This window comes from Poecilia reticulata, chromosome 14 (genome assembly GCF_904066995.2).
Source record: "Poecilia reticulata chromosome 14, P_reticulata-male-v2, whole genome shotgun sequence".
NCBI lineage: Eukaryota > Metazoa > Chordata > Actinopteri > Cyprinodontiformes > Poeciliidae > Poecilia > Poecilia reticulata.
In genome coordinates, this window is record NC_088843.1 from 19,936,666 (window position 1) to 19,963,062 (window position 26,397).

Genomic DNA, 26,397 nt, shown 5'->3' on the forward strand with positions numbered 1-26,397 from the left:
ACATGGTGGGTCCATTGGCTCGTTTAAACCTAAAATGGATATTTTTGACAATCAACAGAAACTTGGAGGACCCAGAAAAAAACCCATCCATCCATAATGAGAACTCCACAAAGAAACTCACCGGCCCTAAGTTGAACTTACTTAGCTGTACTTTAATATGCATTAATACATACAATAGCAACTGTCTTAGCAATACCCAGGAGCGAGTATTCTTGACCCCCCTTATTTCCACTCTTGAGGGTAAAGTCAAATTACAAAGCTAAAGTTACTTACACCTACTTAAGCTTAATGAATGGATTAGTTAGTGTCCACGTTTGTGGGCGACCGTCTGAATCCGCACTGATCAGCTAATTTTGCTAGTGTCCAAAGCAGATCTCTCATGTACTCAGAGTATTGCTGAATCAGCTTACAGCTGACCAAAACACACTTACTGTGGAACTGCATCTATTTGTGGTAATTCAGAGGAAAATCGGGACTTCCGTAACTCACAATGCATCGTCAGTCACGGCTGTCAGTAACGCATTACCTGCTAGCAGAGGGGAGCACTGAAGTTTTCATTTCTCTGCCCTTCAAATTGTCTGCTTCGACAACAAAACCAAACATATGACATTGGTCCCCGAGGGACGCTGTCGGATGATACCGGCGACACTCAACTGTCACGCTTAAAGCGTCAGACCTCCTACTCTCCCCTTTACTCTCCATCATAACCATCATTCACCCCATGTGTTCCACGGTTGCGCGCAGTGCTGTGGTAGCTCTTATTCACCCAAGCTTCACCCCCATCTGACTCCCTCACAGCGATGAGCAGAGCGGCTATTGTCTTGTGATCCATCAGAGACCCACAAAAACACGAAAGGTCTGGCTTTTGGAAGAGGCTGTCACCGGGGTATTGTGGGTTAGCTTTGCCCCCGGGGTCACGGCGTGTTCCTGGTCATGCTGGAGGTGTCATAAATAAAGACAGACAGTGGGAGAGAAAGGGAACAATGAATCCCCCGTGTTCCCTGCCTCGAGCTACATCTCGCCTCCCCATTGGTCAGCAGGGACGTTGTAAATCAGAAGACAGGGAACGGGGAGAAACCAGAGCCGTGAGCAAGACAGTAAGGCAAGCAGACATTAAAGTGGAAACCTTGTTCTCTGAGAACCTGGACACTCCTGTCATCATTAGGGAGTGCAGGAGACAAAAGCAAGGAGAGATGATGATGAAAAACAAGATGTGGGACAGCAGCCTTCACCCTTTCACAGAGATGTACTGCAAATGTGCCATGTGCTTACTGCGTCACTTGTGCAAGTCATAAATCTAGCTCGGGGAGATTTTCCTCTGACAGTGCTGTTGTACAGGGACAAAAGTAATCCAGCTATAATTTTAACTGAACAAGGGATTTTGATTCCTTCTCCGTCAGGGAGGAAGAAAGCCACAACCGTCTCCAAAGGGTTTTCTTTTGATGCAGCTCTCCTAAGCCTACAGTCAAGCAATGTCCTTGCATTTGCAGGAATAAAGCCTTCTCTCACAATGACGGAATAAAGAACTGCTGTTGACGAGACAGACAGACAGGAGGCTGAAATGAGGCGGGACTGAAAGGCACAAGACTGTGATTACGAGCATGTGTGTGTGTGCGTGCGTGTGTGTGCGTGTGTGTGTGTATATGCTTTCATAGGTGGTAAATAGTTGCACCTTTGTGGTCTTTGTCTGCACGGGCTCCAATCATCATTCTGCAAAGATTGAAGAAGAAATTTCTCAAATTCCAGTACGCTGACCTTTATCTTGATTTTAAAAAGAAATTCCAAAATCCAAATATCCCATTGAAAGTCATGGTTACACATCAGTCAGACACAGACGGCTTCTCGTGTCGCCTCCATTCCGTACTGTTGATGTAAGCTGTCACGGCAGGTTTACTCTGTCCTCCTTCCCTCGTTCTGACATTGATCACTGTCCCTGTGGGCACAGGTATCTCTCAGCCCCTCAGAGGCAACCAAACCATGTGGAATATTTCATGCCCCAATCCCTGACCTCGGCATCTCATATTTTCCCCTTGAGGTAGCGAGGCTTAACCCTGTCAGTCGCTGAAGAGAGTTGTGAGGGAGGAGCAGAGACACTTTTGACTGAAGTCTTTGCTTCTGTGCAACAGACAGGCTGAGGGCGTTATGAAGGAAAGAGCAGAGAGGCTTGGAATCTTGAGCTGTGTAAAAAGAGAAAGCTCCTGAAGGGGCCTTTGGGCTTATTCAAACTGGAGCCAGAGGAGCTTTCCTGTGGCTTATTGGAGCAAACTGAGCAAAGCTCGATTTTATTTTAAGCTAGGTTTATTTTGAAATTTATGCATTTACTGTGTTACAGGGATTGAGGTTTTACAGGTTTGAAATGATCCAGTAATGTGTTGTTTGTCAAGCAACTTCCAACTGTGTGCTTGATTTAGCTGAAGCAGAATAAAATCTTTAAGAAAGATAACTCATTTTATTAACAACAAAAAATCTTAACAAAAGTATACATTATTGTAGACGTTTGCAAATCTTGCCTGATGTTTTTCCTGCAGAGATTCTATATATGATCCTAAATATCTTGTTGTAGGTTAAGGAACACATATATATTTTTTTTTAGGTAGTAGTCAATTTTTCTACCTAAAAAAATTGCACAATATAATTTGCCAGAAGGGAACCATGAATAATCAATGACCCAACTAAATCCCGTGAATGAATGTGAGGAGTTTTTCCTGTAAAGAGTTGTGGCAGAACAAGAAATAGGTCCGATTAAAAAATGTTTCTCCTGAGGACTTTTCTTAACACAATACAATAATCTGTGCATGTCATGTTTTAAAGTACTAACTTAAGGATATGTTGTAAACCATACAGCGCCCTCTACGGGTCGGGGGATGAGGTATTTTAGGGTGCGTTCACACCAGCCCTGTTTAGTTCGCTGTAATCAAGTTCTAGTCCATTTGAATAAAAGTCCGGTTCATTTGGGGAGGGGTTCCATGCATCATTAAACTCAGATGCAGACCAAAAGAGCAAAATCTGGTCCGCCTGAATACTTAGGTCTCTGTTTGGTTGAAGTGACCTCTTGTGCTGTTCGAGTGCATTTGTGAATATCAAGGGAACCGGAAATCACTCCAAAAGTAGGAAGTGCACCATAGTACAAACACACACAAAACGCTGCAAAATCAGAAACTAACACCTACATACCTTGTCCACTACAATTTCCTCAATGATTTTATCTGGTAGTTTATCCAAATAAAATTTACATGAAGTTCTGAGGCGGTCATGATGGCTGTAAAACTGTTTTTTTTTTCTTTAACATGAGGCATTCTTTTTCTGCTTCATTTCCCATTGTGATTCCCGAGTGTTTGGCTTTCACCCATAAAGGAATTCAGTTAGGAGAAAAAAAGAACATTCTTGTTAAGGAAGGCTCACAAAATATTGTTACAGGTGTCGTGTTTGCTCTCAAAGTCGGAGCATCGCGTCTCTGTACTGCAACAACCTCAGCACACGATGATAGCCTGCCTGCACATGGTCTGTCTGCGGGACTGTTTGGTCAGAAGACTGTTTTGGAAATGAGGACAGGCGTGCCTAATTAACTTTCTTCCGAAAGCAGATTAAAGTCTTCTCCAAAAACCTTTTGTTCGCCCAACGCAAGCAGTTGTGCATCTCCAAAAAGTATCTGATTCCAACGTAGACCAGACGCCATGACCTTCCTTCCAGACTGTGACTTTGCTCTCATTACCTTCACTCCTACTGTCACATTTAATCTCTGCTTGAAGGCTTTATTGTTTTTGCCACCGGAGCATTTCAGCAAGCAGCTGCTGCATCGCATGTGGTCAGTGTCGGACCATTCTCTGCTGCCTCTCCCATTAAAGCCGGAACATCTCTGCTGCGTTATTTTTGCTTTATTAGATCAATTTTCAGTCCAGACAAACGAGCTAGCTGAATACATTCATTGTGTAATTACTTTCCTTTTCCAATTTGCCAGAGCCAATAGCTCTGTCCTGGAAAACATAATGGGCTGCTTTGCATCAAACACAGCTAAAGTAATAACAGAATATTGGCTTACCTCTCAGCTGGAGGCCGGTGAGATGGGGGTCAAGAACTCAATGCAGGAGACAAAGCTCCCAGCATTTTCCCCGGCTGCAGTCGGTGTTTGTGAAGCAACGTTGTCTGAGACGTGAATGCGTGTGATAATTGTCTGCAGATGACTCTGATTTGCTAAATCAGAACGATTCGTTGAATAAGATCTGCAGATTTCATTTCATTCGCTATAAGAAAACTAAAAATGTCTAGATTTCTTTTTTTGTTGTTTTTGGCTGTGTGTCACAAAAAAATTGTCTGAGTGCCAAATTACTATATTTTATTGGGCTGCGGTTGCCACTAAATAAGTCTTTCAAGATGCATTTAGTGGCTACCGCAGCCCAGCGTAGAGCGTATCTGAATCTGAATTCTGTATTCCACTTGTAACGACAGACAAAGCTTTACTGTTCGCTCGTCAGTTCACGCCATTTTTTATTTTTTACTGGGCGACACCTGCAGCGGGTGCGACGTTGTCCTGCATTCTTCTGTGACCTCATCAGTGCAGGTCGGCCACTCCGAGGAAGGTTTACTGCTCTTCCGTGTTTTCTCTGTTTGTGTTTGTCGCAGTGATTTCAGTCCAAAGCGTTGGAAATAGCTCAGTAAGCCTCATCAGACTGATGGATCTCTCATCTGCTATTGAGGGTTTTTTTTTTTCAGAGTACAGCAATGTATTGGTTTTTTTTATTTTTTATTTTTTTATTAGATCTTTTGCTCTGTACCTCTCTGTTGTCAGAGTCGTTTCTTGAGTGAAAGTTCTGGCAGTAATTAGAACGTGGGCATTGCAATGTGTTTACTTACAGCTACTTTCTAATTCGGCAAAATATTTTTTGATATTTTCAGGTTCAGATGTTTAGGCATGACAAAAAAAGGGTATATAAAAAGAAAATATTTACAGTTTCTTCATGGAAAAATCCAAAATCCAATGCAAATTAGTGAATCAAGTGCAATTTCACCCCATCTGCCGCCGCATTCCACTTCTTCTCCCTAAAAAGAGAAGGCACCTCCAGTGAGGCCGCTAACTGCTGGGCTTGAATGGCTCCTGTCACACAGCATAATGACATGTAGAAAAGGCAAAGGCTGCCTGTTAACACCAGGTGAGGAGCAAGCAGAGTGGAGCCGAAGGAGCTTTTCTGTGGAGCAGTAAAAAAAAAAAGAAAAAGAAATGTTCAGGCTCTCGTGTAGCTTTGTAAGAGTGTGTGTTGGAAAGAGGAGAAAGAGTAAAGAGGGGGTTGGGGGGTTTCTCCATAATTGCTGCCGCTACTTCATCTCCCCCACCCCCCTCCTCCTCCCCGGAGTTCTGCTGCAGACAGGGAGAATTGGAAGAGTCATTTCATCTCGCAGGAAACGAACGGATGGGAGCTCTGTGGGGTGGGGAAGCAGAGGAGGCTAAATTACAGGGCAGCGCAGTGTGGCAGCCGGCTGCACGCTCTGACCCTCTGTCCTGACACCACTTGGAGCCTGCCAGGAAGATTATTTTGAGCAAGCAGGACTTCTTCTGCCAAAAACTGCTGGGAGAGAGAAAAAGTAAAAAAAAAAAAAAAAAAGACATGACATGCTGCTCCATCTAACACAGCAGAACTACAATAGTGAATTTGTGAAAGTATTTTGTCCTGGAAGCAACATAGAATAGCTTTTGTTTTGCCTAATCCAAATGTGTTATTTAAGTAACTGACATTTCAGTTTGAAAATAAGGTACCAGTGTAATTTTACATAAAAATGTTTTTCCTTATTAGCTCTGTCAGATGAGAGGAGATGACCTGATGAAACAAGGCCAGTGACGCTCCAGTTGCCTTGATATCACGTCTTACATAGTGAGTTAAATAACGTTGCTACGTTCAGACAAATGAGACGATCAAAATGGGCAAAGCAGAATGAACAGCGTCTGGCTGATGGAGCAAAAGTAAGAGGTTTCACAACGAAGACTAAAGCATTTCTTGGCGACAAAATCTGTTGATTTCATGGCAGCAAAAGGGTTTGACAGTGATGGACATGTTGCATTTTCTGACAGTTTTGCAGATCAATTCACTCTAATCTGTGTTTTTCATCTTATTTATGTCCGTTAGAATCACCAACATTTTTTTTCCCGTTTGCTAAATACCAGAATAATGTCAGAAAGACCGTGTCAGAAATGTAACGCCGTCTCTTTAAGCGGTAAGGAAAAGTCCAGATTGTGATGGAAACTCTGGGTTAACTGACACATTTGAGTGAGTCGGAGGCACATCTGTGGATGTACCTGAAGGCCACACCTGAACGCGCCGCTTTCTCGTTTGGCACAAAGGGAAAGTTAAAAGAAATCAGCCAAGATATCAGGAAGAGAAGCATACAGCTGCTCAAGTCTGGCTCAACCTCTTCAAGGTCTCGCATTCATCTTTCAACCAATTATGTGGACGTGGGGACATGATGGAAATGTCCACTTAGGAAGGAATGGGTTGTGTGTGTCCTAGAGATGGATGTGTTTTGGTGTGAAATGTGCAGGATGACCCCAGAACAAAAACCAAAGACCCTACGGAGATGATGCTGAAGCTGGTGAGGCAGAGTCATTATCCACGATAATGTACGGTAATCATAAGCATCCAGCCAAAGTGGCTACAAAGGACAACAAAGTAAGGGTTTTGGAGAGGCCGTCACGAAGCTCTGTTCTGAATCCTGTGGAAAAGTTGTGGCCAGATCTGAAAAGGTGCGTGAAAGTGAGGTGGCATCCAAACCCGACTCTGTTCCAGCATGTTTTGTCAGCAGGAATGGACCAAATTAAACCTATATGGTGAAAAGTCTATGGAAAGAAGGAAACACAAAATGTTTGACCCAAGTCATACAGTTCCAAGGCAACACTACTAAATACAGAGGAAATACGTGCAAACTTTTGAATTTACGATACATTAGTAAATAAATGTCTGACATATTCTTTCTCTCACTATTGTGACGTTTAGTACATTTTGGTATTACTGACCTAAAACAAAAGAAATTTGGTCTGATGTAACTGCAAAGAAGTGTCTTTTTGTTTTTTTTCCAATATAACTTTGGGTTCCAACTTTGCTATTCTGAATATATTGAATTGCATTACTGTAACTTCTTCTACAACAGGAATGTCACAATTTCTGCACTTTCTGCTGCGAGTCAACATTTAGAACATTTGTTAAAGCAATCTCATAGTCTCTGGCGAGAGTGGGCCGTAGCAAATGGAAACCGCCGACAGAACTATATCAGCTTGTACTCAATCTGCTGCTTTTGTGAAACGAAAAAGGAAGATGTGGCTCTGCCATCGATTCTTACAGTAGCAAATAGCCAAGAATAAAACCTCTTCTGACAGAACCTTCTTGAATTACACTCAGAAGATTTCTCATATGGCTTCCCCCTTTCGTATCAGTTGTCAGTTCCTGTAAAAATCACAAAAAAAAAACCATGGCTAACAGTATCTTTCAGTCAGTTCAGACTCAGGGTAAAGCTTTTTTTTTTTTTTAATCTTTTCAAAAGGAAAATAAAAAGAAAAGTTAAGAAGTACAATCTTGAGGAAAAAGCTAGATGAAGTCAAATTTTTTTGACGTGTTGTACCTTTTGGTGATCTTGGATTTTCATGCAATTATATTCACAAAAAAAAGAGATGCAGAAGCTTCAAATTATGGAAATTGTATAGAGACTTTGAAGTAGCTTCTTCCTAGATTAAACTTGCACCTGGGCTCCTCTCACACGTCTGCTTTCATTCTGACGCTGAATGCACACCACAATGTGACGAGACATTCCTCATTTCACTGATGTCAAGAGCACAGACACGTTACTGCAACTTTCTCAAGTATTTCCGTTTTTTTCTTCTTCTTCTTTCTCCTTCATTATAGACCCATACTGATAGTTCTTGGCTTATGTGAAAAAATTAAAACATCTCATGAAAATGTAGGCTTTTTTCTTTTGCTTAAAAATAGACTTCTATGAGTTTTTTTTTTTTTTTGCTTATAGTTTCCATTCTGCATCTATTAGCTTGCTTAAATCGCCTCAACCTCACATTTTCTACAGTTTTCACTTGATGATTCATAATGGAGCTTCGAGTTCACATCCAGTTTTCTCACATATTGCTTTCATTTGTAGCAGGCGCTGCATGTTAGGGGTGGACTGGTACGTCTGTGCAGTGGTTTGGTTCGTTCCTCGGTTTTATGGTTCGGTGCGTTAACTTTTGACTTGCTTAATATGTCAAATAAAATGTTTATATCGGGTTAAAATGAGGCACAGCTCCTGTTTTGTTGTAATTACACTGACTTCTCTATCCATGGGGGGGATGATGCTTGTCTCCATCAGTCATCAGGCCAGAGGCAGCGTACACTCCGGACAGATCGCTGGTGCGTGGATTGACTTCTCCTAATCTACATCATACAAAGTAAATAAAATATTAAACATTCACCCACTCGCTCGGTGTCACACACACATCAGGTGACGTTCATTTACTGCCTGTTAATTGCAGTAATTTGACACCAACGTGCAAAAAGCTGGAAATACTTGCTCGGTTGTTCGTAATCTCTCTGCTCTCTCTTCTCTGCTCCTGTGATGTTTGCACTAATGGTTTAAAAAAAACAACTAAAAGAGTAACCTCGTTAATTTCTAACTATTCTTGCTAAAAGTTCTTTACATATTATTGTAATTTCTGCACCTCTTCTATAGCAGTAAAAAAATGTGAGCACTTGCTCTTATACAGGAAGGACACCTTATGGAACCGTGACTGATCATAAGTCCTAAAACTGGTTGTACGACGGTTTTGATATTCTACTTTAGAGTCAGTGCTTCCAAGGTAAATGTGGTGTCTGGTCTGGATAATGGCTCACTGGCTGGACCTGCTTCCTTTTCAAATCGGAAATCCATCAGGGTTTCATACTAAACAAGCAAGCTCACATCGGCAATATGTGTAAGCTGATCTCATTGCGCCATGCCATATTTTCACATACATTAAAGGAACATGATCTGTAGTTTGGACTGTATGAAAATGAACTTAATGGAATGAGACAAAGAGTGTCATTTGGTTGTACATTTGGGAACGGCTAAGTTCCCAGTTCATTCACTGAACTGGGAACTTAGCCGTCGGAGGTTTAAAGAAAATGTTTCGCCTCAAGAGCAAAAGAGATTCCTCCCTCTGAGCAAAGATATCTAAACGACATGTAAAGGGTTTTGGAAACCAAATGGCGGCTCTTGTCTAAATAGAGATAAAGAGTTGATGGGCTACCCAAGCCTGACTCTCAGCAACGTTAAATATGCACAAGTTATTATGGAAGACCTGACCTTTTGAATATATTGCTATGATCTAAATACAGTAAGGATTAGGGTTACATAAATGTGTAGTCTGTTGAATTGAAATGATGAATTTATTTCAGACATTCAACCAAGAGAAAAAAACTAAAGTACATGTAATTGCAACACTGTATTACTTACCACACATACATACATGCAAATACACCACTTATTTGGTGATGGTCTGAAAAGGTTTGAAGAAGTTGAACTTATTTAATCGCACCTCTTTTCCATCCTGCAGACAATGGCATAAAAAATAATAATCTCCCCATTTCCTGTTTCACTTCTGAATTGAGAAAAGCTTCTAAGCCAAATGGAAACAACACACACACACACACATACAAAATGCATACAATAAACATGGACACATTAGTATAAACACACACACACACATGCAGAAACCTATACACACATGCACAACCTGTCCACATCCACAGTGCTTCCAGTCCAAATGTATCACCAATGGTGATTATTAAATTTAAGAAAAGCCTCAAAATGGTGAATTTTTTTAAAGTGTTTTCATTTAATCAAGAAGTTTTCTTCATTGTAGGAAGTGAGATTGGTTCCTTTCAACAACCGATAATAATGTTACATGGTTTTAATAAGACAAAGTCTGTACTATTAATATTTTTGTGTAAAAAATGGCGTTTCAGTATTATTTATTCCTTTCTCAATGACCAATCAGACCCTTGTTCTGAGTGCTGCTCAGCTTTCTGTTGATCCCTGCTGGTACTTTGATGAATTATTGTTGGTGGTGAACTTCAAGTCCTCCGTGTCTATTACAGCTTTCTCTCAAATTCAAACCAGGACACTGGTTGGGTCGCTCCAAAACATGAAAATGAATTTCAACCAAAAGAAACGCACTGGTGAAATGAAAAAAAAATAAAAAATTGGTAAGGAAATCAATGGGCGAGTTTTATTGAAAACTCTTGTGATCATAAATTAACTACTGTATTTTCCGCACTATAAGGCGCACCGGATTATAAGGCGCACTGTCGGCTTTTGAGGAAATTGAAGGTTTTAGGTGTGCCTTATACTGCGGAAAATACGGTACATAAACAGAACTCATGAATGTATTTTTTTTCTTATTAAACACTCTACAGATTCCAAATCTGCCCCCTTCCATTCATAACCAAATCCAATCATTTTATGAAACCAGTTGAATGGCTGAGCCCCACCAGATAGACCCGATGTCGCCTTTGACACTCCAATCTGCCCTGCTCATTATGATGTGTGGTGGCAAACAGACGGGGACACCCCTGCCCACTCTATCTTCATCCACCCATATCACTTCGTTTTGTGGGGTGCAGAGGGGTGTTGGGGTGGGAGGGGGGAGCCGGTTGACAGAGGGCACGTTTCGCTTCACAGCCCCAAAATTAATAGGGGGCCTCTCATTATGTGAAAATGGGAAAGACAAAGAGGTCTTGAGACATAAAAGAGAGGCTGGATAGGTGGATCTGCGTATAATGAGACAAGAGAAAGCCCGGAGAAGAAAACGGTGAGGAGTGAGATAATAAATGTGAAAAATCACTTCAGTCGGCGACCGTGCATTACTGAGTCTACTGCTCATATTTTCCTTACTCGCACTGAGGAACTGAATCCAGGCAACAAAAGAAACAGGAAATTAGTTGCTCCTTTAATGGAGGCGATGCTTTACCGTCTCCTCCTCTTCTTACTTTCCATCTCTTTCTTTTTTCTCCCTCTCCCACAGGGAGGTTGGGTAACAGCCAATCTCATTGAAAGGCAGATCAATAAAGAGATATATTGTCATCTAGCAGCACCGCCCTCTTAATCAATTAATCTATAATAGAATGTATTTGCTGGAGCTTCTTAGAGGGTCCGTGCTCCCATTAGTGGGTGATGGGTCACGAAAGGTGGAGACATATGGGGTTCCCATTGAGAGTAATGGAGGAGAGGGAGATGGGATGGTTTCATATGAATGGCTGTAGATACAGGTGATATGAATTTAATAGTAATATATGGAAACCTGATTCTCCGCCTCGCTGATTCCCAACAATCAACGATGAGGAATTATTATCCATGGCTATCATGTACCATCAGATAAATCGACACCTGCTTTCGCCTGCATGCGAGTGACTGTACGGTGTGCTGTTGATTCTGTCTTAACACACTGTTGCTTTCTGCCTCGAGCGCTGGCAGCAGTACAGCTGCGTTCCAGCCTCACATTCCTATTAAATATTCCACCACGGTGAGCCATGCAGGGAGTGTTTGGCTGCCGCTGGAACGTTCACAGGTGAAAAATCAGTGTTTGAAGCCCAAATCCCAGCCCAAGGTTAGAGCTAATATTAAAAAAAAAAACACACTTTCAACTATGTTTAATCAAGTGTTTGATAATGTGTTAAACAATGGCATTTAAGAAATTCTAATGTTTGACTTTAACAGACATCGGTCCACAAATCTGCATGGGAGGTTTTCTCTCCTCTCCTTTACCAGCTCTAGATGTAAGCATGGAAAGAAAAATTACCTCTTGAAATTTCCCAACAACATCAGACCTTCCATCACTGCTGTCCATAAAAGGGATTTATTGCCAGGAAAGAATGTTCTGGAAAAGGTAACAGAGTCTCCTGTTTTTGACCGGCTTCCGCCGGTCAAAAACAAATGTCCGCTGCTTTGTTTTAGAGCAATATTAATACATGAACAAACAATGTATATTTATAAGAACACTGATATAGTCTGCAGTGGCGCAGTTGGTAGAGGTGTTGCCTTGCAGTTCGATTCCCAGCCCCGGTCTTTCTGCATGGAGTTTGCATGTTCTCCCTGTGCATGTGTGGGTTTTCTCCGGGTACTCCGGTTTCCTCCCACAGTCCAAAAACATGACTGTCAAGTTAATTGGCCTCTCCAAATTGCCCCTATGTGTGAGTGTGTGTGTGCATGGTTGTGTGTCCTGTGTGTCTCTGTGTTGCCCTGTGACAGACTGGCAACCTGTCCAGGGTGACCCCGCCTCTCGCCCAGAACGTTAGTTGGAGATCGGCACCAGCAACCCTCCTGACCCCACTAAGGGACAAGGGTGTAAAGAAAATGGATGGTTGGATGATATAGTCTGGAAAAACACCAGGCAAACCAAACAATGAATGAATCCAATTTGCAACTCGAAGGGTTGTTGTAAAGAGAATAAAGATTGCCGTACAAAAAAGAAAACCCTCCATTTGGTTGGACCCCACCGGCGCAATCAGTGACTCCCACATGACTGTTGTGGCTGTAGAAGTAATTTAAAAGAAATTTGCCTTTCAACAGAAGAAAAATTCAGAAGTACCTATCGGACCATGTGGTGCCACATGGTCCGAAGTTTTAAAGCCAAAGTTTTTTGGCTTTAAAAAACTTACGCATGGAAGTAAACCATGGAAGTAAAACTGTAGCAAAGTTGTAACAGCAATGGTTAAACTATATAGAAACAGCTGATCTACTGGGATTTTCGCACTCAGTGGTTTACAGAGTGGTCTGATGGAAATAAAATATCCAGTGAGCATCAGTTCTCTGGGAAACAAGCAAACAAAAAAATAGACATCCTGTTGATGGCAGACATCAGAGGCAATGGGCAGACGGACAGAGGATAACAGAAAGGCACCAGGAGCTCAAAGTACCCCTCCTGTCAGCTAAGATCTGATGCTTATTATAACATTTATAATGCTATGGAGATTTATTTAGGTCATTTTCAATCTCCCCATACACAATAAAAAAAGAAAGGAAAAACAAAACACACAATGCTGAAATAAAAAAGAAATAATAAAAAAAAAAGAGGAAAAACAAGAGAAAACTCATACAGCTATAGATAAATATTTACATTTCTGTTTATGGCACAAAGAAGTGCAGGTAGAAGCATAAGCTCACTACACCATCATTTTTTGTACATACGTCAAAATGAAAACAGCAGAATTTCTCTTGCATATTCTGACATATCTCCAAGAAATTTCAAATTTGTAGACAAACTCGTAACATTAAGATAAAAATTAAACAAACATAATCAAGCCTTATTTAAGTCACACAGTCTTATCAATCTGGAAAATAACAACAACAAAAAGTCTTTCACTGCTCTTAAATCCAGACGCAACATTCAGGTTACAGAGAAAAAATTTGGCTTAAGTAACATAAAAGTATGAAGATGGTGGTGGAACAGTTTTGTCACGCCATGTTCCACTTAGTACCAAGTGAGCTTTGTTTAACAACCACAGCCTACCTACAGATTGCTGCTTGCCGTGTCAGTTCCTTTGTCACAACAGTGTGGCCATCTTCTGACGGCTACATGCAGCCGGATAATGCACCATGTCACAAAGCTCAAATGACCAGAAAATGGTTTCTTGAATCCGACAATGTACTTGAGTGGTTTCCACAGTCACTGGATCTCAATCCAATAAAAAAAAAAAAAAGTCACCACCAAATCTGTTAGGAAGAGGTTTGGTGGCCCTCAGATCCATCGTTTTAGATGTGATGGATATGATTCATATCCTGGGTGTGCAGCTGACAAATCTACAGCAATATCAGCCAAAATCTCTGGAGAATATTCTGTCACCTTGTTGAATCTGTGCCACGATCAATTAAGCCGTACAATCATGACTGTTGTTGTGATTATTATTTATTTTTTTTGCCAATCAAGATCATTGTTTTTGCCGAACTAATTCAGAAAAAATTTGACTTTTGTCGCTCGACAAATCGACTACAACTTGACATCAAGTCAGGCAGTGTAGTAAGAGTAGAAAATACTGCCACCTACAGGCGGGAGTTGGCAGTAAAGTAAACCCAACGTTTGAAGAAAATTTGCAATAATCTCAAAATGTGATTAGCACAAAAAAAAATGCGGGGATCTGTTGATTTTGTGTGAATTTCCGAAATCGTGAAAAAATGGAGGGACTGACTAAGGTGTACACAATAAATTGGCTAGTGAATTCAGGTTTTGCAGGGCGCCCTCTGCTTTGTGTTTCAGAGTATGTGTGAGAACTCAGCTCAGATTTTGTTTTAGTCAGATTTGATCATATACTGTATGACCCTGAATCCGACTCGCATCCAATCCTACTAAATGCGATTCCAGAGGGAACAACCAGTGTTGTGACTTTGACATCACTTTTCATCGCCATTTTTCATACCGGCAGCAAGTATTAGTATTTAGGAAGATGGATGACAGCCGCAACAGCAATCTGCCCCCTTTGCAATCCGACACAATCCAACACTCGCACGGCTTCTTCACAGAGATGAGTCCTGTTTTAGGAGTCGAGAGCAGAGTTCCTGTCACCCTAAAAGTACTGATTGCTGTTCACATCCATGTTCCACCATTCCTGTTTCCAAAACTTCACAAGATACCAGAATGCAGGATTTTTCTTTTGTTATTTTTCACATTTCCTCCTCAACGTTTGCTGCCACATCCAGCAGCTTCCGTTAGACACTTTACAAAACCAAATACACCTATTTATGTCATGTTTCCTGGAATAAAGCATCGTGTGTGTGTGTGCGTGTGTGCGTGTGGGTGTGTGTGTGTGTGTGTGTGTGTGTGGGTGTGTGTGTGTGTGTGTGTGTGTGTGCGTGTGCGCGCGTGTGTGTGATGTCATTGTTATTGTTCTTTTGTACACACAGGTCAGCTTTGGAACTGCAGACAGCTCACACTGGAGTCAGAGGTAGGTAACATTCTAAGAGTAATGTGAACAACCACGCAAAGAAACAAACAAACAAACAATAAAAAACAAGCCTAAGTTTCCCTTCACTTCAATTTCACAAGATCCATGCCGAATTGTTTTTCTTTGTCTATATTGGAGAATATGGTCTCCTGTGTTCGGCTTTTCTGAGGGGGTGTTATCACCTCAGCAACAGGATCAATAAAGTCAATCACAAAGCTGGAGTCATCATTAGACACAGCCTTAGAGACTTTTTAGCCACCGAGAGGCAGCAGGTCACTGACTGAATCATGGGCTACGTAACCTGCAGCGAGTCTCATTTTTAACAGACTCTTTGAATGTTACGAGAAATCCTCGCTACCTTTCACCAGCACTCTGTGCTGCTCCCTGCCTTTGTCTGGCATGTTGAATGATCCGCTGAGCTTTACACGGGTACGGGTTGCAGGTTTATCTCCGAGGATGTTATTTTCCTTTGTACCTCCAGACGACGGTAAACAGTCGAAGCAATCATATGTAACTATAAATATGAAAATATAAAGGGAGTTCTGCTGGGAAGTGCTTGACTCAACCAACCAACCATCCATCCATCCATCCATCCATCCATCCATCCATCCATCCATCCATCCATCCATCCATCCATCCATCCATCCATCCATCAAGAGATGATTTATTGTGCTCATGAAAATATGTGCAACAGAAGCCTAACCCTCCCAACAACCTGCAGGTGTACGTAAAGAGAACTCTCACTTGCTGCTTGATTATCTTGGAGCTCAAAAGGATGTGTGTAATATATCCAAGTGGCATTTTGATTTCCTCATTAGACGTCATTCACCACCAACATTGGATTTTCCCAGGAAATAAAAGTGGGTCCTTGATATTTCTGCTTATTAATTACTCATTCAATCAGGCCTACAGTCCTGAATAAGCACACTGCCTATAGTAGCTGCTCAGAAAGAATAAGCAATCAGACACAGGGATTGAAATTCGTAGCAGCTTTTTTTTTTTTTTTTTTTTTGTGAGAAAAAAAAACTCCACAGAACTAAAACTTGGGTCAAAACCAAGTATAAAACAAAAACATTAAACAAAACAGCTTTAATTGATTAAATAACATGAAATGTGGAGCTTTTTATGGTTCTGATCCAGAAGTTTTCTGGATGGATGAATAACTCTTGGTCCTTTCTGTGAAAACCTTCACATTTAAAGAGGCAGTATCTATGTAAATTTGACTTTTTGGAACTTTACATTTTGTTATAATGTTACTCCATTATTAAAAATATACCTGTTGTGTTGGTTTGATTCTTTCATGCATGTTTGAGAAATCCTTGAATCTCCCGTGGCAACCATTCAGCTGTGCAAAACGCCTGGTTGGACCTAGCTCCGCCTTTGAGGCACAGCTCCTCCTCAGACCTGCAGTTTCCAATCTCTCAAGGTTCCGCCTCACAGAGCAGCCCATCTCTGCAATTCCCCCAATCAGCTCCTTCAGACTAGCCAGCAACAATTAGCAAACACATGGTGGAACCGAGAGTCTGCTGACGGGTACTTCTCAGCACAATGCTGGTCAAAACTTTGCTAAAAGCTTGTGACGACTTCTTGAAGGCAGAGTTTCAGAAAGAGCAGGAGTTTTTAAAGAGACACAGGCCCAATTTCAAGGAATTAAACAACAAAATAAAATGTCTTTTAAGTCATATAACATTTTTTAATAGCTGCAGTTAAAATAGTCACTTGCTGTAAAATGGTACGATGTGAATGGAAAACATGACGCTGGCCCTTTAACTGAATGGCAATATTCTCAAACGTCCTCTTTGTGTATGCAGAGTGGGAGTGATTGCATGATGTATGGCTCAGCTGTGAGTATACTGCATAGCACCAATTCATGCTGATGGGCTGTCATTGTAATTCAGCACCTAATGTGGATAATTAGTCTAAATTCATGGAGTACTTGATTCCGCTGACAGCTACGCCAAATGTTTGACGAAGGCAGCAAAGTGGGAGCATCAGTCACAGACGAGCGGAAACGCGTTTAGCGGAGGGCCTCATCATGTTTTATTCAATCACAGAGCGATGCTCAATTAATCAGTTTCTGCAATTAAATTAAACATGTACATGCATAAAACATGAAAGAAATATCAGGGGCGTTTAAAATGTTGTTAACCCATAAGGAGAGAATCTATTCTCAGTCCCCCTGACCTCGGTGAAGGGGAGCTGTTTCTGTTGCACACAATGCACCTGGAGCAGAGTGAGGCAGAATGTGCTGAAGCGCATCTTAGTATGCAACGCTGGATGCATACCACCATCCAAAGCATTTCTGTAAATGTCAAGAGCCGTGTGTTTACTACGTCTGCCTGACCCCTAATATTTATTCAGCTCAACAGCCCTCCACCCAATCATTGCTTATTGCTCCATTGCAGAGCTGCGGCTCTCGTGATGTCAAGTTTCATTGGCTGCAGCTTGCCCTATCTTCAAGCGCATGTGATATTACTTTTCGCTTTCCATCAACTTCTAGGGAAGCCGGTGTGCAGATAAACAGTGACATTCTGAAGTGAAGTTTGGGTTTGTTTGTACAGGTTCGTGCCTGTTTATGTTAATGCCTGATTTGTAAATGCAGCCCAGTTGGAGGGATTGAATGTATTTTAAACATGTGAGGCAAATTTGCATTTGGATTCACACTTTTGTCAGCATCTCTTCTGTGTTTCCAGTTGGATACCAGCTTTGAGAGCCTGCTGTCATCGGCCACATACTTGATATTGTGACTTCAAAAAGAAAAGGCTACTTCTAGATATATTGAGGTAGAGTCTTAACTGCACTGTTATCAATATTAATGAAGGAAAACGTACAGAGTGGAGCAAAGAGCCTTTGAAGAATCAATCAGCCACAGCTGACATGAAAAAAGATTAACACAGAAGCGAGTAAAGCTTGCTTTACTTTGACACATGTGCATTCTGCGCCGAACCTGGCTGACATCCATGAATGTTGTGGTGGTATTATTATCTTTACGGGGCTAAATCATTAGCATGTCTGTCTTCATGGACCTTCACAGGACGAGCTCTTGCTTGTCCGTCACATTTTTTCTAGCCGACTTGCCTGAGTAGTTACAAAAGCCAGATGTGTGTGATGCAGATTATTTTTTATTTTATTATATCTTTGTTTAATTTTTAGCCTATTTTATGAATATTTTATTTTTAGCTCTATTTTTAAATTTTTAATCCCACGTTGTTTCCATTGAAAAATTCTTCCCCCGGGCACGTGGAACAAGTGGGTGTGTTTTCCTTTAAAAGGGCGTGTTTTGTAGTGTTAACGTTCGCTGGACATCATTGGATATTATCATTAACTTTATCTTAATTTGTTTCGCACGTCCCGGAAGACATAGCTGCTGAGATGACGTAATTTGACCGTGGGGTGGCGCCATGTCAAGCAGATATACACCGGAACAACTTTATACCGGAACTACTTGCTTATTGAGGTCCGCCAGAAATGACCGAAACATTATGTGTGAGTGTTATTTTCACAAGCAGCGACTACGATATTTATTCACACGTACCCTTCCAACTTGCAACTTAAAACTTTATCTTAATAACTGGAAGGAAAAAAAAAAGAAGATTCTATTAATAAACGTCTAGAATCTGTGGTAGGCATTTTAAAACTGACATTCAAACACTCTCCATCAAATGTAACTGAGCTACTGTCTACAAGACAGCTGACACGCATATTTCCCTGACTTTATAACATAAAAACATTGGACAACTTTAAACTCCTCAGTTTTAATGAGGACAAAACCAACGTAGAGATTTTTGAACTCAGTTCCACCAGCAGCGCCTTTCATGTGATGCGGTGTAGCCTTAAACCTTGCCGGGTGACAATTTGGAATTACAGAAACAGATCAACTCAGAGGTGCCTCTGTTGAAAGGCTGTTGTCCATGGTAGCTTATTTTTTATTCCTTCTGTGCCTTTGAAGGGTGAACACACACTTTGATCATATGTCTGTTGGATAGATGTAAAGCTGTGTGTGTTGGAGTCAGCCAGGTTGCCCTCTAATGGCTGCAGTTGGTCCTGAATGCCACATGAAGTCACAAAAATGGCTCCATGTCTTTCTTTCAGTTCATTTTAGGACTGATGCTTTAGATTTTTTTAAACTGATTTAAAAGTAACTCCATGGTTTAATTCCTTTGTATCCTTGTGACATTGGTCAGTCAGATCTCATAATTGCTGGCTGATGCTGTATTTAGAGTGAATTTCATTTCACACCTTTGCTTCTAATTCTAAGACCACAGCACCGTTTCTAAGAGGCTGGGTACACCAAGTATTTGTGTGGGGGATGACCGGAATCGACCATAGACATAGTTAATCAGGATGAACTGTAGCATAGAGCTATTTTTCAGTTTCATTTCTTTTAAATCTACTTTACTTTCACAGCAATGCTAGAACATGGGGGAGGATTTGATATCTACCCATGCAGTTTTTGCTATCATTTGGCATTTTTTATGTAAAACAACAACAAAAACAACAACAAACAAACAAAAAAGAGCAGGAAATCAGAAAAAATTCAGTTTAAATATGTTAAAAACACAAAAATAACTCTAGTTTGATATATACCGATGTGTGATTCCTGTGGGAAGAAAACATTCTCAAATAATTTTGGCATACTTACTTCACTTGCAGTCTGACTAACTTATACCTCAAGTGTTTGAAGATTTGCACGACTGAAGTCTGGGATTTCACCCATTTTGTAAGCACAAAGTATACATTGTTTTCACTGGGCTGCATTTGATATCATATTCTCTTCTTCCATAGCAACAAACATAAAAAATATGCTGATTTTGCTGCAGAACACATGCAGGCATATCAGGTCACATATTTTGCGCGGTAGGAGTCAGTGAGAATAATCATGTGTCCGCTTTCTGAGGATGGTCCCATTTCTCAGGAGGATGAGTGCCGTAAAAGAAGGGATGACCCTAGAAAATGAGATCCAGTCTGGTCCAGAGAGTGGGATTCATAGCACTGCAGGCGAACCACATTCCCTCACGTCATCATGTAAGGTTTGAGAAGTAACTTTAATTCCACTGAAGTCTAATTTTGAGTGTACTGGCCCTTTAACAAGGCTCTGGCATGTAAAGCTAAACATTGTGAGGCGGCAGTAAACAACGGAACGAATAGCAGGAGGTAAAACTGTCCAACTGTTCGCACACACGACAAAAAAATATGACACACAACTTAAACATAAACTTTATTATATTGTTGCAGTAGCATAAATATCTAATATTTATTTTTCGTCAATAAAACAAGAGAAAACTAATTAATCAATTGGCCATGTTGTCCAAACTAAGAACATTGTTATGTCTTCGGTTGTCGCTGCTGCTCTGTGCGTCACCAAAACATGTACTTTATGTATGTTTTGGTAGTGACTGATGAAAGCTCTGTGATTCTTTCTGTAGGCCGTCTGTCTCTTTTTTTATTTTTAATTTTTTTGCTGTATAGTTTTACTTTGAAAGTCCCAGCGGAAGTTTTCCGAGTATCAGCGGGAGCTTAGTGACTGTGCGCTCTGCTCCGGGACCGCGCGCCGCTTTGTGATGAGGCTGTAGTTCAGTCAGTCCCTGCATCGGAGCCGAGCACAGAGGAGCGGGATGGAGCTGTGTCTCTAACCGGGGCTCTCCTTCTTCTCTCCGCCATGACTTTATCTCATCTCCGAGCTACTTGTCTCACAGCGGAGGAATTTCCCCCTCAATATTTCTCCTAAATAACGGGACGCGGAGGAGGTTTGTTGCCGCTTCTCCTCTCACCACCTGCGCGTTGCTTTTTTTTTGTGTGTGTGTGTGCGGACCATCCCGGAGCGGACCGAGACGGAGACTTTAGTCCGGGAGAAAAGTTACCCGTGTGGGATGTTTGAACTTCGGCTTTCGCCCTGCAGCGTCTAGGACGCTGCCTGGGGAGTTTGATGCTGCTGGTTGCGCAGATTTCTCCCCATAGATTGGAGATCGTTTGGACTCCTTTTGGATATAGGGTCGCTGCTGCTGAACAGCCACACTGTACATCCCACAGTGTGCATGCTCTGAGGACTGTCAGCAGCCTGGTCGACCTATGAAGAATCTCAGCACATGATGGAGAGCAGCCTGCTTTTGGTTCCTGTACTGATTTTTTTTGCTCTGGAAACTTTGGCGTCTGGTAAGCTGGAGCTGAGCCTCTATTCTGTGCCTCGCACAACATATTTCACACCCGTTAAACTTTTTGTTTTATGGCATTGTCACCTTTGAAAAATACAAACTTGAATAGAAAGTGCATTGACTGTCACATGTGGCACCTTGTTCAGTGGTCCTGCAGCTTTGGATACAGTTGCACTTGGTTTTAAATTTGTTTTTAGAGGTATTGGATTAAAGGGAGTTGAATATAAATATGTGCCACACTTTTCAGATCTTTATTTGTAAAAACTTGAAAAGCAGACAAATGTCAGTCAGTGGGTCAGTTAGTAACCAATCGCGTTTATGTCAGCAGCAGCTATAATCCTTCTTGGTGATGTCATTTAAAGACCACTTAAACCGGCAGACGTCAGAGCGGCCCAAATGCAGCTTTACCCCTCTGTCCTGCCCAGGGGACGCCGGCTTCACACCAACATCTGCTCCCCACAGAAATACACATTTATCACTATTATCAGGCCCATTAGGTGAAGAGATTGGCCTAGCATGGCTACAATGCAGCATTGAGACTAAAACGTTTAATCCAGCCCTGATGGCCAGTGTGGCAACATTAGGATTGTCGTTGATGGTTTAAAGGTTTGATTTGATTGTGGAGCAAGTTTGGAGATTTGGATGCTGACTGTCTTTGCCTGGGCCTGAGTGAATCCCTTGTGGCATGACTACAATAGAGAGTATTGATTCATGATGTTTAATGGGTCTTTTTTTATGACCATCATTAAAAACAGGCATACATTAATTTTAATTTCAGCTTTTAGGAGCGCAAGCTTCTATTGTCTGTTTACTAGAGTGCGAAAGCCTTATGATGATGATGATGATGATGATGATGATGATGCTTTAACCCTCATCGGCCTACATGGTGGGTTTTATGGCCTAAACCAATTGTACCTGTGTCATTGTCCTTATTTTGTTATTAAAAAGAAAAAAAACATTAGAACTAGAATTAGATTAGTTTTGTTTGGCTAATCTGACATGTTTAGTAGTTTTAACATGGATTAGATCTGAATGTAAAACTATTAAGGGAAAGATTACGCTGCAGTTTTCACCCAATGCACAACATTGGATGAAAGTTTCTTCCCTATTTAATAATGTTTCATGGCGACATTATACCAATTGAACTTAGCCCCTGATCGGTATTTACACAACATACAATAGCAGGATTTTTTTAAAACAAGAAGTGATTCACATAAGAATAAAATATCAATATTGTAGGCAGCAAAAAGCTTCCATAATGTTTATTTTTTTATATTTGACCTCTCTGTGGCTTATTTAAACCTGCTGGTTTCTGCCTAAATTAGAATATTGCTGAAATGTTCATTTATTTCAGGAATTTTGTATGTAAGACACATTATACAGTTTAATTACACACAGATGGATATTTAAAAGCCTTTATGTTAATTATGAGAATTTTCCACTTACAGGTAATAAAAACAAGACATTTAAGTTAGGATGTTACATCAGACCAATAAAAAACCCCACATTTTTAAAACAGAAATGTGGGACTAATGACAAGAGCTTATTACCTGCATAAAAGGTTATTATTTTCAGAAGGTACTTTTAATCTGACAAACAAATTGGGACGTATGTTCTAAATTACAGTTTTCTGACTGATCACCAAAACTGTCGCAATAAGCAATTAGTCAATTAATCGCATGATAAATGAAAACAAACTCAATAGTTTCCATATGCATGATTTATTGTCATCATTATTGGTCAGGAGGAATGTAAAACTCTCTTTGCTAGTCCAGCAGCTTCCAGTTTCTAATTGCCCTGAGCCTCGGCGGTTCCTGGGAGGTTCCTGAGCATTTTTACTAGGGTCCTTTAATCTGATGCTGATTGTGTGAGGGACACTTCTGATTAGCTTGTGCTTATGTGCAGCTGTTTAGGCTGATCCCTAAATTTCCCTCAGGTATGAGTGTGTGTGTGTATGTGGATCATTGTTTGCCCTGTGTGCGCCCCACCCCCGGCACCCTGCATGGATAAGTGGGTATAGATAGTGGCTCTAGATAGGGGCATAGATCGCTGGATAGATGGATGGATGGATGAATGGATGGGCTCTAAAAGACATTGTGAGTATAGGTAAATCCCCTGAGTACTGCTATACAAGAGGTGAGAAATTGCCATACAAATTTTCATCAAGCCAGAGGTGAGCAATGTGGCATGACAAAAGAAGGGTCACGATTGACACTGGTATTTCATATCAGTTGATATTGATAATTATTTGGTTAGTTTTTAGTTTTAAATATCCAAAATACGTCAAAGCTAGTGACTAGAACTTTCCTCTCTCACCCACAATTCTTTGATCGTGTCCAGCAGAAGTTCGCTTTGAGTCCGCACTGGGTATGCGAAACCGCCAAGGTGTGAAGTACACCCAAGTACTTTAAAGGCAACATAAAACTGCTACTGTGTATATTACTCAACAAGTTGTTGGTAGATAACCAAGAAGTTGGTACCACCAACCTTTCGTATCTTGCCTGGAGGAAGTTGAGTGGCTATAGGCCTCGTACGGTACTTGTGTGAAACGATCGACACAACAGAGGCAGAATCGAATTTGCAACCCGCTGATTTGGAACATTGTCCCTCGTTGACCATGAGTCTGTCGCGATACATGCCATTATCGTTTTTACTACCCAGCCCTAATCCATGCCCATAAAATGTGTAAATAAACTTCGGACAGGGCTGAACGTGTTCATCAGAACATGATCGACTATGATGCTGCATAAAAGAGACCTGACAGAGCTATTGACGATGCATTCTCATCTGGCCGTGCTCCACTGCTGAGGCTTCCCTTTACAAGGCTGTAAACACAGGCAGTGAAACCAGAGCAGATGAACTCGGCATCTGTAAAAAAGCTCCTCCAGTGACTTCACAATGCTCCTCAGGGACTACAAAGGCTGGAGTAAAGCTCCTCCGGTTCACCTTCACAACGCTCACGCTGCCTTCAAAAACAAGTGCATACTCCTTTTACCGACAAGCTGTCTTAAGATGCTAACATCTGTACTTTTTAAAGCGTCTTACCCACATGTGCTTAAACAGGCTTCTGGAATGAACAGAATTTCCCTGGGATAAAACCTTAAGAGTCGGCCTTCCTGCTCATCTTCTGCTTCCTGTTGATATCTGATGGAGCTGTTCCTGTGGGGGGCAGAGTCGCATTTCAGTCTTCTGCTCATTAGACTGTTTGGTCAGTAAGGTGACACTGCTGTCTGCCTGTCATCTCTGTCTCCATCAGTCAACACAGCACTCTCCGTCCCCGCTGACCATCAAGGGACCATGTGTTTGCCAGGCACTTCAGCGAAGGGACTTCCTGGCTGGGGTTTTGCAACAACCCCCTTGTTGTCTCGTGTGCGTCCGCAAACAGAGCAGCAACCAGATCAAATAGGCTGCACCAAGCCATGGCATCCACGCTGTAATTATGGTTTTGATTCTGCAACCCCCTTTCCTTTAGGGACGGAAGTGCTGTGGGGCAGAATGGGGCCAAAACCGCACAGCTACTGAGTTCACTTACAGACTTCTTTCTTCATTACTGCTGGTCAGGAATTTGGATATGAATCAGTTCAGTCAGAAAGTGAAAATCCAGGTGGCATGATGTTGTTCCCTACTGCAGCTAAAATAATGTGGCATATTAATTTAAATGGTTACAGTAACTTTAAGCATAACATTTATTTTACTTTTATTTCAGCACTTCGAAGCTGCAGTAGATAACATTTATTTAAAAAATTATTTATTTACATATTTGTTGAAATTGTATCTATGTCATGTGTGTCAGTATGGTACAAGACAGATAATCAGTGAAAAAATGGAACACCCGTGCCTATTCCCAGTGCTAACTAGAATCAACCAATTAGAGCCAAGAGGCGGGTCTTAGTGTTCTCTGTCACAACCTTGTGTGACTCTTCTCATCCTTCCTCCTGGTTTCCTGCTTTCTCTTTGCTACGCTGCATCTATTGTGAATGCTCAGGCTGGTTAGTACGGCCACAGATGACAGAAGATAAACGTTTTTTCTGGAACTGTGAGTTTCTTCTCCCTCATTTGGAGCGAGTACATGAGGTTGATTGACAGTGCTGAGACCCTCCTACTGGCTGTTATTGGTTGTTTTTTCCATGGAGCGGTGCACTTCTTCAGACAGCAACAGAAGCTCATGGAGGAGGTGGAGGAGCTCCATCTTTTCACTGATTGTCTGACTCATTATACTGTCACTACATAGTGACAGTTTTAACAAATATGTAAAAAAACATATTCTTTATAAAAGTCACATAATGTAGCTTTAATAGTAGTTTTGAGGTGGTTGTTTTGCGAAATACTAGACATTTTTTCAGTTTTTGTTTTTCATAAAAAAGCAGATTAATTAATCAAGTTTCCAGCCTGCAATCAGCTGTTTAACAGATGTGCTGTTTGGAGTTTGCTCAGTGTATCTTTGCAAAAAGGCAAAACTTATTTTCCACTTTATTTTGGGATCGGAATATCTTCGAAAGAGGTGGATGTCTTTCTGATAAGCAAGGAAAAATTGTGGTCACCATACAGAATAAACATCTGCTAAATAGAAGAAGCAAAGATCCTGATGATCCATAAGGCTCATTATATAGTGGCTGCTGTTCAAATTCATTCAAGTTCAGTCACATACTCTCCAGTTTGATTCTGTTCATAACACGACAATGTAGTAACTGCAGCCTTTCGATTGGCACATTAATGATTTCTGTTTGTAGGAGAGAAAACAGAGACATAGGAGGAACCGCTGTAGTGGTTCTGGAGAACAAACGCTGAGCGTAACACCCGCCTCCCCCACCTGCCTGCCCATCTGTTCTTCACAGATCAATTAGTCTGTCAATAGCTGCGCTACATCCACAGGAGTAACTGCAAAGTATTCAAGGAAAAAATTTTAATTAGTGCGTTCTGACAAGTCCAAGCTAAGACGTAAACATCCATTTCCTGTCATCACAGCATCAACCTTTGATGCTTAGCTCTATATATCTCCAGTCGCAGAAAGTGTGCTAAATTTAGAAATCTGAAATAAGGTAAAAACACTGGGGTTAGATACGCTGAGACATGTCGCCGAGATGCCTGTCACTGAACAGCCCACTGGTTAGATAGACCTCTAAAAATAGCATTTCTAGGTTCCAACGTTCCAAATATCCATTACGCAACGGTCTGACAATCTTTTTGATGCAACCAGGGAACATTTTTGGAGTTTTCGATTGTGAAAGAATAATAAAAAAAAAAGAAACAATGTTGGCTACGATCTGTCGCTCTCTGTAAACCTATATCTGCTCGTCTCCTCT

At 41.2% G+C, this 26,397-nt stretch overlaps 1 protein-coding gene across 5 annotated transcripts in view; it reads left to right on the forward strand.

The window, feature by feature from the left end:
* robo3 (roundabout, axon guidance receptor, homolog 3 (Drosophila)) overlaps nucleotides 1–26,397 on the forward strand; it is a 174,589-nt gene that overhangs the window by 62,500 nt on the left and 85,692 nt on the right. Inside the window, exon 1 of one of the 5 annotated variants that reach the window (XM_008428412.3) lies at nucleotides 20,481–21,095. The exons of 3 other annotated variants lie outside the window; for them this stretch is intronic. In XM_008428412.3, coding sequence (XP_008426634.2) covers nucleotides 21,029–21,095 — 67 coding nt within the window. In that variant the 5' untranslated portion in view covers nucleotides 20,481–21,028. Of the gene's footprint in view, nucleotides 1–20,480; nucleotides 21,096–26,397 lie in introns of those variants that run through there. One more of the 5 variants, XM_081615267.1, reaches the window with a different exon arrangement.